General features: G+C 42.0%; 3 protein-coding genes across 4 annotated transcripts; 2 read left to right on the forward strand and 1 right to left on the reverse strand.

Moving 5' to 3' along the window:
• The first annotated feature begins 1,719 nt into the window (after positions 1–1,719).
• Positions 1,720–5,577, forward strand: ttll9 (tubulin tyrosine ligase-like family, member 9). 2 transcript variants are annotated; one of them, XM_004554160.3, is made up of 14 exons: positions 1,720–1,880; positions 2,305–2,336; positions 2,404–2,499; positions 2,654–2,765; positions 2,862–3,047; positions 3,188–3,256; positions 3,339–3,429; positions 3,587–3,627; positions 3,713–3,800; positions 4,063–4,121; positions 4,242–4,438; positions 4,840–4,953; positions 5,163–5,287; positions 5,380–5,577. In XM_004554160.3, exons 1-14 carry the CDS (start codon positions 1,866–1,868, stop codon positions 5,448–5,450), a joined length of 1,296 nt encoding a protein of 431 aa, XP_004554217.3. In that variant the 5' UTR covers positions 1,720–1,865; the 3' UTR covers positions 5,451–5,577. The 2 variants fall into 2 exon arrangements, 1 of the variants encoding a protein (XP_004554217.3); XR_013094746.1 differs by lacking the exon at positions 5,380–5,577 and having other exon boundaries at positions 4,840–5,077; positions 5,163–5,288.
• A 246-nt stretch (positions 5,578–5,823) lies between these two features.
• On the reverse strand, positions 5,824–9,693 carry fam217ba (family with sequence similarity 217 member Ba). Its single transcript, XM_004554159.5, has 4 exons — positions 9,178–9,693; positions 8,966–9,065; positions 8,755–8,819; positions 5,824–8,664 (listed from the first exon to the last, which is right to left on the reverse strand). Exons 1-4 carry the CDS (start codon positions 9,282–9,284, stop codon positions 7,230–7,232), a joined length of 1,707 nt encoding a protein of 568 aa, XP_004554216.2. The 5' UTR covers positions 9,285–9,693; the 3' UTR covers positions 5,824–7,229.
• A 203-nt stretch (positions 9,694–9,896) lies between these two features.
• On the forward strand, positions 9,897–12,935 carry ppp1r3da (protein phosphatase 1, regulatory subunit 3Da). The gene is made up of 2 exons (XM_004554158.5): positions 9,897–10,168; positions 10,408–12,935. Exon 2 carries the CDS (start codon positions 10,436–10,438, stop codon positions 11,327–11,329), a length of 894 nt encoding a protein of 297 aa, XP_004554215.2. The 5' UTR covers positions 9,897–10,168; positions 10,408–10,435; the 3' UTR covers positions 11,330–12,935.
• Positions 12,936–13,385: the final 450 nt, after the last annotated feature.

Below are 13,385 nucleotides of genomic sequence, written 5' to 3' on the forward strand. Positions count from 1 at the left end.
GCCTTCATCTTTGTGATAAAAAAAAGGACCCAATAATTACAATAAAACTCATAATGGCTCACAGTCTAATGTGTTCCTTAAATCATTCATTGCGTTTTGTAACAGCTGTCATTTCAATGAGGCTTTGAGGCTGGGTTTTGGTTTAGCTTGAGTGCCATTCATTTTACAATTTGAGAGGTTATCAACATTCATCTTAAAGTCTTCTTAAATAGCCTGATCAAATTTTATTTACATATACATATAAGCCAGAGTCTAAAGTATGGATGATTGTTTGAGGTAACAAGTAATGTGCCAGTTTATTTAACTTTTCACAGAAATGTGAGTCCAGCATAAGCTCCCCTCACTTTGTTGACAGTACGCTGAAAAACAACAAATGTCAATGTTTTTGCAAACTGGCTATAGCTTAAAAAGAGATACTTTCCACGTACTGTAACCCCAACCCACCACGGATTTTTTTTAAATGAACATTAACAATAAGCAAAGGATCAATGAGACTGTGGCAGCGGTGTGGACTCTGGCTCAGCTGCAATGGAGGGGTGGTACGGTAAGATCACGGGGCTGTGCCGGGAGGACGGAGAGGACAGGTGAGATGGATTACAACTAATGAACTCGGCCCCTTTCTAGTGCCCGGACTCAGGAACGAGCGGTGTGCTTTCTGTGGGAAGGAGCTGGAAAATATATTCGGTGCCGAAGCAGTGATGCTATATTTAAAAATAAAGGTGCTCAGAGTGTGTCACTTTGAGAACTTTTATTTTTAAAGGTGTGGGTGTTGAACACAGTGTGGGTCCTGATCATATCACAGAGACATTAAAAAAAATTCGAGGAAAGTAATGACCACTTAAATGAGCAGGCTTCGATCACAAAGAAAAATATGCATAATAGATACAATCCATGAATCCTCTGCTTGGTGTTTTGCTCTCTAATATTGTAGGTCTTTCCTTTGCAGTGTATATGCACGATGAGGTGACTGTTATTGTTGGTTAGCGTTATATAAATTAAATCGAACTGAACTGAGCTCAATTAACCATTGACAGAGCATTGTGTTCTGTCAATTTAAGAAGCAAGGGATTAAAGATCAATCCATAGTGATGACAGTTCACTAAGTGCAATTCCTGTCTCTGGTTTTTATTAATGGCAGGATTATATATACACTAATAATAATAATAATAATAATAATAATAATAATAATAATAATAATATAGCAGTATTAGCTTCCATTTATATATTTGTTGACAGATAGATAATACAAATATGTAAATAATGCAATTACACATTAATTCATTTAATTTAGCAGGGAAAAATAAATGTTAAATGCTGTTAAACAAAATACTATTATTGATTAGCATATGCTACAAATGCATCATTTGGCCCACTCATTGGAGTTTTGGCGCCACTAAGTGGTGAATTGATAGAACAGATTCCTAATAATAAAGATAATAATGATTACTGTTTCCATCATTCTTTAGAAGCTTTTGTATGCCTGTTATTTTTAATATGTTCTCCATATTATCGGGTTAACAAGCAGCTCATGAGACCCTGTCATAGATGCTGGTGCATGATTGTGATTTAAATGAGCTGGATGAAAACCTCACATTATTATAACGTTTGTGAGCGTTTTATGTCTCGTTACATGTCTCGCGCTTCTGCTTGAAAAATAAGTCTCCGTCTTCTACGGGAAGTACACTAGGACATTCTTCCGACAGTACGGGGCAAGGTTGCCATGGTAGCAGTTGTTAAACACTGTTGAACAGTAGCTAACTTTTGCTATTGTAGCCAGTACGCGTTACTTTCACGTGTTTTTAAAAATACTTTTGTAATAATAGTAATTTCGACAATTTCCTCTGTTTTTCGCGGTCAGGGCATCCATGTCAAAGTATAAGGTAAAAAGAAAGAAGCGACATTGTTCCCATAACAAAGATGTGGATGTGGCATTGCCTAGCTGCTAGAGTTATAACTTACTTACGGGATACACATGCTAATAATTTAATAATCAAAGCAGAAGAGTGCTGTTCAGCGTAGTATTCAGTTGTCTGAAAAACACACTCGTTGACCTTGGGTTATCCCAACTTTGTGGTGTTAAAACTGAAATAAAATAGTAACACATGAGAGCCACAAATTAGGAGGAAGTTGGGGTTAAGCAGCAATTTGCCAATTCTGAAAAATTGCTTATTGACAACATTTTTCAACATCTTACAACTTCACACTCAATTACCAATTAAGCTGGAAGTTGTCAAGTGTTTGTAAAGCTAACTTTTTTCACTCCTCACAGCCACTGAGTTCTTTTTGCTTCCTTTACCTTTACAGGCATATGGATACAAAGGCTCATATGAAGAGCGGTAAGTGTTGTTCGTAATTTGATTGTACATTTAAAAATACATGTACTGTGATGCAATGTTTCCTCAGGGAAGGAAGAAGCTGTGTGCGCTACAAATGTGGCCTGCCTTGTAACACCATACAGGATGTCTTGCACCAAAGACCAAACTGGATTGAAGTTAAAGAGTGAGTAGATTGATATTTTAGAAAGACTCTGTGGAATTATGTGCAGGATTGCATATATAGAAGGAAATCAGGAACATTCCCCAGAGAATGCTACACCAGGGATGGATGGCAGCGGTGTCTTTGATCCTGCAGCTTTCTTTTCTCCTCCTCACAGTGATGGTGAGTGGGACTTCAACTGGTGTGATGTGGGATGGCTGAGGGAGAATTTTGATCATACATACATGGAGGAGCACGTAAGGATAAACCACTTTCGCAACCATTATGAGGTGAGTTATCATCAGCCTGTGGTTTCATGTAACTGTTAAATGGACATTTTAGTGGTAAACAAGTCATTTCCTTTGTTTCTATGTTTTGCACTACAGCTGACTCGCAAAAATCTTATGGTGAAAAACCTCAAGAGATACCAGAAACAGCTTGAAAGGGAGGTTGGTTGCATAGAAGCATCCAACTGTGATTTTTTCCCTTGCACTTTTGCAATGCCCAGTGAGTATCATCTCTTTGTAGAGGAATTCAATCGAAGCCCTGGCAACACCTGGATCATGAAGCCGGTTAGTTAAAAAACAAGCAAAGAAAAAAACAAGTAACCAGGTGCAAAAACAACAAAAAAAAGTTTTTATGACCTCAGAAAGTAAAAATAAGTTATAACCATGCTGCTCCGATACCATGAAAATATATCTCTTTTGTCTAGGTTGGAAAATCTCAAGGCAAAGGCATTTTTCTGTTTCGAAAACTGAAAGACATCATAGAGTGGAAGAAGGTGGGGTTATGTAAAGAACTGGTTGTAAGTTAAACTGCTAAAAGGAGACATTTTGAGAGTCTGATTGATAATACTCACACAGGATGGTTCCCGCTCAGAGGAACAGAAGGACGGAGTTCAAGTGAAAAGCTATGTGGCACAGCGCTATATAGAGAACCCTTATTTAATCAATGGTAATGAGCATGCTAAAATAATACAATTTAATATAATTAATTTACAGTTTCATTTAACATACAATGAAAATTGACAATACTTTGTTTAGCAATGTTGACTGTTGTCGATGAGAAAATATCCTTGCTTCATTACCTTTTATGCTTTTTTCCCCAACAGGCAGAAAGTTTGATATGAGGGTCTATGTGCTGGTCACATCAGTATGTACTGATCCCTGTAGCTTGCATAGTTTTATATAAAATGAAAAATCTGCTGCATGTTAAAATCAGTTTGTCTCTCTTTCAGTATGTACCCCTGAAAGCCTGGCTGTATCGAGACGGCTTTGCGCGCTTCTCAGGCATTCGCTTTTCCCTCAGCAGTATTGATGACAAGTGTATCCCTTTTTCTACTATTGTTGATGGGGTTTTTTTGCATTAAATTGAATGCTGATACATTTACTAATATACATTTAGCCCTGGGTTATCAGCATAACAAATTTAGGCTCTGTCTAATGAATTGTCATGTAAAAATAAATTTTAAATAGCTCAGTTTGGCCACATTTCCGAGACTGTCACATCCTAATTTTTTTTTTTTTTTTTGCTTTTGTCCATGTTGAATCCCATCAGTAAAGTTTTCTCCTTAGCACCTATTTTCAGATATGCATCTCACCAATGTGTCTGTTCAAAAAACAGCACCTGACTATGATCACGAGAAGGTGTGTAATTCAGGAACCTCAAAGAAAAAGAGCTCATGTTACTTTTATGTTCTGAAACATGTCTGTTTTAAACAGCTTTTATCTCTTTATTGCTGCATTGTTTCATCCAATGATAAGCAGGGATGCAAGTGGCAGATGCAACAGCTTCGAAGATACCTGACTGCAAAACACGGCAGAGAGATGGTAGAAACCCTGTTTAAAGAGATGGACAACATCTTTGTCCGCAGTCTTCAGAGTGTACAAAAGGTCATTATTAATGACAAACACTGCTTTGAGCTCTATGGTTATGACATACTACTGGATCAGAACCTCAAACCGTAAGTCTATAAACACATGCCAACACAGTGCACTATCATATTTACGTGTATTTCTAAACATACACTACTAAACCATGCATGTCTATGCTTAAGAATTTTTGGGTTTCTCAATGGCCTGAAATAACTTGTATTACATATTTATAAAATAAAACTGAAATAAATACCTAAGGTAGGAGAATTCACTAGAAATGCATGAATAACCACAAACGAAATGCTCAGCATATCTGATAAGCTGAGAGCTGGGCTGTGCTAAATTACAACGCACGGATTAATTAAAGCACCTCTGTCCACTGCAAATACTAGCCATCCTTAATGAACTGTCTGCTGTACTCGTGGATTGGCCCACAGTGGCATGAAAGTAAATGTTTGCTGAACATAATCAACCCTTCATCTTTCCACAGGTGGTTAATTGAGGTGAATGCCTCTCCATCACACACGCCCAGCTGTCAGGAGGATTACGAGATGAAATGCAGACTGCTGGAAGACACTTTGAATGTTGTGGATATGGAGGGAAGGTAAAGACCTCATTCATATGTTTTTCCGTTTTGTCATTAGGGAGCAGAGTTCGAGGACTTCCCCTCCCTCCAGTCATTTTATATGGTCTGAGCCTGGATTATAGCACATTTAAAAGTTAAGAATGTGAGTGTGAAGAAGCACTTTTGAAAAGCTTACTTCCATTTCCTTTTTTTGCATACTGTGTTCTAATGGACTGTTTTCTCCTTAGGCTCACTGGGAAGGAGAAAAGAGTGGGTGGCTATGATCTCATGTGGAATGATGGTCCTGTCTACAGAGAGGATGCCAACCTACAAACATTTGGCAGCTCAGGTTTCACAGCCAACACACACCTAGGTAGCCTAAATGTGCTGCTCCTGGTTTTTTTTTTTCCTTTTCTTTTCGAGGCAACAGTAATTCCCATTCTAAGAACCTCTTCTTTGTTGCAGGGTGTGTAAACGACAGAGAGAAACAGCTTCGCCAGCTTCTAAAACCATTTCCATGCCAAAGGAAGGCATAATCAGATTGAGATTTTCTACTACAATGCTGCTACTCCAGTACTTAGTGTTAAAGATTGAATAATCAGGGTGGCATTGAGGGGTCTAATTAAGCGGCCAGCTATGGGGAAATACATCTCTAATGCTTTATACAGTTATCTGTGCAGATCTGATGCTTAAAATCTACTACAAACCATGTAACAACCCTACATTACATTCAACAAGAAATACACCAGTACAGAGGGTTTTTCTTTTGAATCCAATACTGTAATCAATGTGCTTGAATGGCAGCGTGTGTTTGCATGTTTGCATGCACAATGTCAATGACAAAAACACTTGTGAATCTGGCACCATTTCTTCAGGTGCTTCAAAGAATGACCAACAGACCAGTGCCGCTTGTGTGCAAAACATTTATTTCTATGCCTTACAAATACTCGCATTCAACATTGAGAAAATACTGTACATACCACAATCTTTCTGCGTGCATGTCGATGTAATGTACACATTTAGAACAACACTGCCACTCCAGGCCCCTTATCTATGGCTTTGATAGTTTACATAGATATTTAAGTTAAGAGGTGCAGTCAGAATAAGTAGCACATTTACAGTGGTGTCGTGTTTTCATGAATCAAGTGCACATAGTAATCACAAGAAACAGATAAAATACTCATGTAAACACAGTGTCCTACAGACATCAAGTATGGGATATGGAGGTGATATGTAGAACATTACAGCTTAGTAGCTATGATCCTCTGAACTTCCATTGAATCCTGGGAATGACACAAAGTTACATTCAGCTCTTTTTCTTTGCGTTTTTGTTTTTGTGCGTGACAGTGTAAACAGCAATGATGATGGGGGGAAAAAAGAAGAAGAAGAAGAAGAAGAAGAAGAAGAAGAAGAAAGTACAAGTCAACCACAGCACTTCTGATAAATATAACTATGGCATATAAAATTTGGAAAAATATGCATTTACATTCGTAGCAAACATTACACCGTCTTCAATGATAGAAAGAGCTCAGCTCTATGCAAAATACAGTATATTATCATAACTACAATTCAAGCTGTTCAAACATGAAAAGCCCTTGTAACCAAAAATTTAAAACCATATCACAAATATATCTGGAACAGACCACATTACTGCAGTACCCCACCACTTACTTTGCCTCCTTTTCACCTAAACTTGCTTTAACTTAAAATGTGTCTTAAAACATGGAGGCACCAAAGGAACAATAAAAAGCAACATTGAGGAAAAAAAAATAAGAACATTGAAAACAAATACATTCCAACATTCAAAAATTGCACTGAAACAGCTATGGTCGTATTTGATGGTTGAAACATAGTGACCTCTGTTTATCTTCACTGTGAATTACTTATGCTGAAAACTGGCCAGCGGGACAGTAAATGCTTATTTTAACATTAGAGGATTACTGAGCAATGACTGTGCAGTGCAATAGTTTTACTTATTTATTTATTGTACACAAAAGCTTTACTTTTTTGAATAATAGCAGTGTTCAGGCTCATAGTGAGCCATATAACTATAACTGTACATTTGGAATTAAATGCAGCGTATATAGTTCTGCTCTATTTAAATGTCGAGTTATCTTTGCTGTTTATTTTCTGTATTCTAGCTGCACGATTGCTGATGGTTTCGACCTTTAAAGGCTGTACACCACTTACTGATTTAGCTGTACAACAGTTAGAACATGTTAGTATTACACAGTTTACACAGAAAGCAAGCATAGATTCAAGCTCCTGTACCGAGTAACCTCTAAGGAAAGCACTATATTGCAAGTCTACAGGGGTTACTTTGCGACAAAGTGCACATTTTTCATTTTGCCGCACTGCTTACTACTGACTGGGGCTTTGGGGAGAGAGGACAGGTCTTTAGCAGCTCTTTTCATGGCTGTTTTAGAGGCCTGGCCTACTGCCTCTGTCTTCTGCCAGTCCCTCTCCTCTTTCTTGGATGTCATGGTCTCTCTCTTACTTGCAGCAAAAGCACGTTTCTCTGCACCGGTTGCTTTCATGCCACCAGCCTCCTTTTTAACATCTGTCTCAGAGTTAGCTCTGACACGGCTTTTCCTCGCCTGACCTCTGCTGTTTGGGTTAGTGCCAGATTCCTGGGGTAGCTTACGGGCATTGCCTGCAGCCTGCATTTGCCTGTGGTGACTCTTTCCAGCTGAGGGGCTAACTGGGGTGTGAGCCCCTCCCACACTTCCACTTTGCCCTCCTGGGCTCCTACCTTCTGTGGAGGGAGCTCGGGTCTCACTGCTGCTCCTTTTTGTCGGTGCACTGGGTCTGGCTCTGCGCTCAAGCAGTGGGCTGAGTCGTGAGTGGCGCTGGTAGACATAAGCAGAGCAGCTTCCATTGCACAATGGGTAGCGAATGTGACAGTGAGGACAGACTGGAAGGCGGGAGACTTGGTGCTGGGTTGAGGCAGGTGATGGGGGGTTGTTGACAGGTGCAAATGGGAATGCTCGCTGGGTGTGCCGCAGCCCTTTTGGGGAGTTGAGTCGGGATGGTGGAGCTGTGTGAGGCCTAGGTTGATGAGCTGTAGTAGCAGAGGAGAAGCCCTGTGGCCTTGGGCGGCTCCCAGGCAGACGGCTGCTCTCTGCTTGCACCGTTTGAATCTGGAGCCACTCCAGCTGGAGGAGCTTCTCCAGGTACTTCTCTAAGGACCCTACTGGCTTAGGCCGGGGGGCACCACGACCCTCTGTATGCAGAAACACTGCCAGCTGTCTCAGACTCCAACTGTTAAAGGGAGGAGGAAGAAAGTCTGGGTAACTGTAGCTGGGTTTCTCATTCTCATCTTCATCACCCACTGCCCCATGGGGTCCCGGAAAGTCTGGGGGAAAGTCGCTAGAGTTGATGATCTCTGCCCGGAGGTTGAGATGGGGAGGGGTACAGGGAGTGCATGGGGAGGGCAGAACTGGAAGCCTCTCAGAGTCCGACAGATCACTTGCACTGTCTGTGTCATCATCTTTGTGGTTGTAGTGCTGCTGGAGTGCCTCGGGGGTGGGAGCTGGGGAGTGCATCAGGGGCTGAGCCGGCACTTGCCGTACTCCTGATATCGGAGAGAGAGGCAGCGAGAGGGCTCGCCGATTTTTTCCCATCCCCCCACGGTTTTGCTGGAGCTCGCTGGTGCATTGGGACACACGTTGATTTTCTCGCTTTTCCTCCTTCCTGTGTGCATAAGATTGCTTGCGGAGCTGAGGTCTCAAATCCCCTTCTTCTTCGGGGCTGTAAGGAGACAGACGGGGAAAAGCTGTTGGGGATTTAGGGATTTACAAAGTAATCGCAAAGCATGCACACCCCCAACTCCACTCTTACCTGGACACTTTGCTTGTATTGCGTGTAGTGCAAGGCTTAACTCTGGCACCTTTTGATTGTGCACCCTGTAAAACAATCTCTCATTACTTCTGCTTTTTGTACACAGGTAGGAACTCATGAGGCAACACTATCTTGCTATCAAATAATAAAAATAATAATGACGTTGTATACATTTACATCCCTTTAATTTATCAGGCTATCATTTACATACTCTGTGCACTGTTGTCACCGTGTCCTTATCTTGACCTGGTCCTGGGAGACCATTTTTCATTTGGCCCACAGATTTCTTCGTCTTGTTACCCTTCTTTGAACTGCAAAAACACAACACGGGTTTGTTAGGATCGCCTTCGCGTCAAGGATACAAATAAAACGAAAAAAAAGAAAAAAAAACGTGCAATACCCGTCAGCGTAAACGAGGCCTACCTGGTTACTGTCCCGCTATTTTCGGTATTTTTCACCCGAATCTTCTCTTTGGAAACGACGCGTTTCAGTGTCGTGGATGCTGTGCGCTCCTGCATGATGGGCCCCATGTTGCAGCACAGTGGGGGATGATTGTTGCTTTCGAGTCCGACGCAGTTAGATCACACGGTAGCTAAAGAACCCAACCGACATCTCGGATCACATATTCCAGTCTGATAATTAGGCTAAAAACACCCATTTTCTCAAAAATGCTGCAGTGCATCGTGCGTAGATGTCAAGCGTCCCCTGTATCCGCAGGTTGAAACGCGTCCTCCTAATCTCCGTCGTATGGCCCCGCTGCTCGATCGCAGATCAGCTTTTATTTGAATCGCTTGCTGACAGCTGGCGCGTCTCCTTCCCCGATGTCGTCCTCATCACCATTAAAAATGCGAGACGGTGACACGGCGCAAACGCTTTGTTTGGCTCGCCGTCCCAGTCAGATAGGTTTGTTTACCTGCTGCTGACTGGCTCGCCTGTTCGTGTCGAAGCGAGCGTCAGCGGTGCATCATGGGAGTTGCAGTAAAAAGCGCGCTGGCTTCATTTTAAAGCGTTTGCTGAAGCCCCTTTTTTGCAGAGTCTTGCTTGCAGTCGATAAGCAAATGGAGTGCACAAGATGGGATCCGATGAGGACCGTGTCCCAGAGAAGGAGTTAAACAGCGTGAACTCGCACCCGCTTCATTTAAAGTACTCAATCACCCATGCGACGTCATTCTGGTCCGTGTGTAGTTTCCTGTTAACTGCGAGCACGTCAGCTGATCTGTATAGACCTCATGTTGAATGCATGTATGGGATGTTGGAGAGCGATGAAGGCAGTTAGCAGTTACAAATCAGGCTACGCGGTTGCAACCAGTAACAGGCACTACACGCAGCACTGATAATACTACTCTACATGGAGGATCGAGATTGGGCTGCTTCCTACAGCTTATACGTGACTGACTCTTCGCATCTTCACATGGTGAGGTGATGTCAACGTCTGATTGCAGCAAGTGATGTTAAAGGCAGTTTCAGGAATACTGCAGTCATTCAGAGAGGCAGAAAAAGACCGTATGCATGCATGCGGGCACGTACTCCCCGAGTACACGCCCACTCTCTACTGTTTAAACGTCAAAGTTGCTCTGTTGAAAGTTGCTTCATGGCTTGTTGCATTTAGTAAGCTGACGCTGAAGCTTATGCTTTTACTTCCCAACTTTACAGGTGAACTGAACCCCTGCTCTCACCACACATGGATAAAGGGTGGTTTATTGGACTTGAGAGGATTCCTCCAGCACAGTCTGAACAGAGGAGGTCATGTGTTACTATTAACCTGACTGAAATGCTCCGGGCTGACAAGCCTAATGTGCAGAAGAAGCCAGTTCCAATCCGTCCCCCGAGCCCCAGAGTTTCGTTCCCAAAACAACAGTTTCACCGCAGTCTCTCCTGTGAACCTACGCCTAAACCCATCATCCGTCAGCGGTCGCACTCGCTGCCTTCTGCCACTGACAAGAAGAAGCAGTGCAGAAGTGTTGGCGTACGGTTTGTTGACTCTTTGGGACTGGACCTGGAAGACGTCAAGATTTTTAAATCGGGAGAGGATCCACTTGTGCCCCATCATGTTACCTTTAGACTGTTGATGAGTGCAGAGATGGCAGATGGAAGGCATATGGAGATTTCTTTGCCATACCTGAAGCCAGCATTTGCCCAGCAACCTGGAGACCATCCAGGATTCCTGCATCGTCTCCATGAGCAGAAAGTTTGTCTTGAAAGAGTCTTGTGTTTTGAGTTGGGGGTCATCGGAATCACCCAAGTCCTCAATTTGGACTTTGAGAAAGATGTGACGGCTCGTTATTCTTTTACAGGATGGAAGAGTTGTGCAGAAGCTAAGGCCTCTTGGGTGTCCAGCATCACTAAGAACTGTGAGGGCAGAATGGGCCAAATCAGCTGCGATACATTTCGTTTTCATCTGCCTGTACCTCCATTCCTGCAACCAGAAGCAGTGTTAGAGTTTGCCATTCAGTACAAAGTCTGTGGTGCTGAGTACTGGGACAACAACGATGGAAAGAATTATAAATTAATTTGCAAGAACTACAAGCTCGCTGTGCCCAAAGAATGCGAGGATAGCATGGTGCACTTCACTTAGTTAGTATGCACACAAAAGGGAGAAGAGTTTGAGCATTAGAACACTTAATGATTACATGTAGCAATATCTATACAAAAAACACTCGGTAAACACATCTGTCAAGGCCGTTTGGGGTCATTTTTGCAATTTTTAACCAATCTGCATAAAAAATACGTTTTTGAGCGTGCTATAGCTTGCCATAAAATCCTTTGGGATTTGTCTTTTTGGGGGGTATTTTATGTGTAATGTTAATGGCAATAAGATAAAATGCACTGATGGAGGCATAACCACACACAGGAAACTGTTGATGCTCTTAGTAGTGCTGGCATAATAGCAGTTTGAATAAAACACACACACACACAAGTGCACTTACACCTGGTGCCAGCTTTACTGCCACTTGTATTTTTGTTTGTAAAAATTGCACTGAATTGTTATATTTTCCTAATAAACGTTGCACTTCAGTGTGGGAACATCCCATACAAAATTTTTGGGTTAAAATGAAATTAATGGACTTCACAGTCCAGGCTTTCTACCAGCTGGATGTTGGTCTTCTGGACCAGTTTGCTGAGTTTTTAGGATCTGTATTTGGAAGTCAAATGTTGTCAAAACATGCCATAGATACAGTGTACATGTTTCTCATGTGCTAAGCCATACTCTTGAAATGCAGGAGTCCTGCATCTCAAATGGGCTTGAAGATGCCTTTCTAAAAAAAAGCTGTTATGTATATTCCTAATTACAGAATACTCGAACAAACATATTTTGTAAATATTTCAGCTATAAGAGAATAAATGACTTTACTCTCAAGGGAAATGTAATGTTTTATATTTGCACAAGTGGCAGATTCTAAGTAGCAGTAGGCCTACCACACTGTGAAAATACCCACTACCAGCTAAAATCCTGTATTCTAAATCTTACTTAGGTGTGAATATGCAAGTATTATCGCGGGAAACATGCTTCCTGATTGTGTTTTCCTTTTATATGTGTTGTTGTTGAATTGCTGTTGCCCTGATACCTGTGTGTATTGCATTTCACTGCTGTAATGTTGGCAGCACGGTGGCACGGTGGTTAGCACTGTTGCCGCACAGCAAGAAGGTCCTGAGTTCAATTCCACCATCAGGCCGGGGTCTTTCTGTGTGGAGTTTGCATGTTCTCCCCGTGTTTGCGTGGGTTCTCTCCGGGTACTCCGGCTTCCTCCCACCGTCCAAAGACATGCAGCTTGTGGGGATAGGTTAATTGATTAATCTAAATTGTCACTAGGTGTGAATGGTTGTCTGTCCCTATGTGTTGGCCCTGCGACAGACTGGCGACCTGTCCAGGGTGTACCCCGCCTTTCGCCCTATGACAGCTGGGATAGGCTCCAGCGCCCCCCCGCGACCCTGAAAAGGATAAGCGGAAGCGAATGGATGGATGCTGTAATGTTGAAAATGGGGCTAAGTTTAATTGCTGCTGTGTAGTTTATTGCAGAACAATGGGTTCTATAGGAAGATGTTAGTAGGGTTCCCCAAAAATTGATTCTGTTCATCTAGACGTAGCGTTTTCAGTTAGTAGTGTTGTTGTCTTGTCAGAAAAACAACCATGTTTTTAGCTTTGTAAGTTTTTTTTTCTTTTTTAAAGGTGTTTAAATACACTATGAGGACAAAAGTATTGGGTCGCATGTCTCACTCTTTGAATTCATGTGTATAAAACCAAGCATCTATAGCCATGTGTTCAAGCTTAGCAAACATTTGTAAAATAATTGGTAGGTTTGAAGAGCTCAATTTGAATTTGAGCGTTGTATTGTAATAGAATGCCACATTTTTAAAGAGTCATTTCCTGGAAATTTTTCCCACCTAGATATTCCAACATTAACCGTAAGAGGTATTTTTGAAAAGTGGAAGTATTTAGAAACCACAGCCACCCACGAAGTGGCAGACCATATAAAGTTACACACCGGGGTTGCTGAGACTTGAGGCACATGGTCCCTAAAAGCTGGCAACGCTCTGCTGACTCAGTAAGTGCAGAACTCCAAAACTCCTCTCGCACTAACATAACACCAGGCGCTTCTTGATATGGGTTTCATGGCCAAGCATCTCCTGTA

This window comes from Maylandia zebra, linkage group LG20, assembly GCF_041146795.1.
Source record: "Maylandia zebra isolate NMK-2024a linkage group LG20, Mzebra_GT3a, whole genome shotgun sequence".
Classification (NCBI taxonomy): domain Eukaryota; kingdom Metazoa; phylum Chordata; class Actinopteri; order Cichliformes; family Cichlidae; genus Maylandia; species Maylandia zebra.

Bases quoted from the DNA above. Each gene is read 5' to 3' on its own strand.
- ppp1r3da (XM_004554158.5), top strand. From the start codon at position 10,436: ATGGATAAAGGGTGGTTTATTGGACTTGAGAGGATTCCTCCAGCACAG.
- ttll9 (XM_004554160.3), top strand. The intron at 3,048-3,187 runs GTTAGTTAAAAA...TCTTTTGTCTAG, and splicing joins ACACCTGGATCATGAAGCCG to GTTGGAAAATCTCAAGGCAA. The intron at 5,288-5,379 runs GTAGCCTAAATG...TCTTTGTTGCAG, and splicing joins CACAGCCAACACACACCTAG to GGTGTGTAAACGACAGAGAG.
- fam217ba (XM_004554159.5), bottom strand. From the start codon at position 9,284: ATGGGGCCCATCATGCAGGAGCGCACAGCATCCACGACACTGAAACGC. The intron at 9,066-9,177 runs GTAGGCCTCGTT...GTGTTTTTGCAG, and splicing joins AATAGCGGGACAGTAACCAG to TTCAAAGAAGGGTAACAAGA. The intron at 8,820-8,965 runs GTATGTAAATGA...ATTGTTTTACAG, and splicing joins CGGTGACAACAGTGCACAGA to GGTGCACAATCAAAAGGTGC.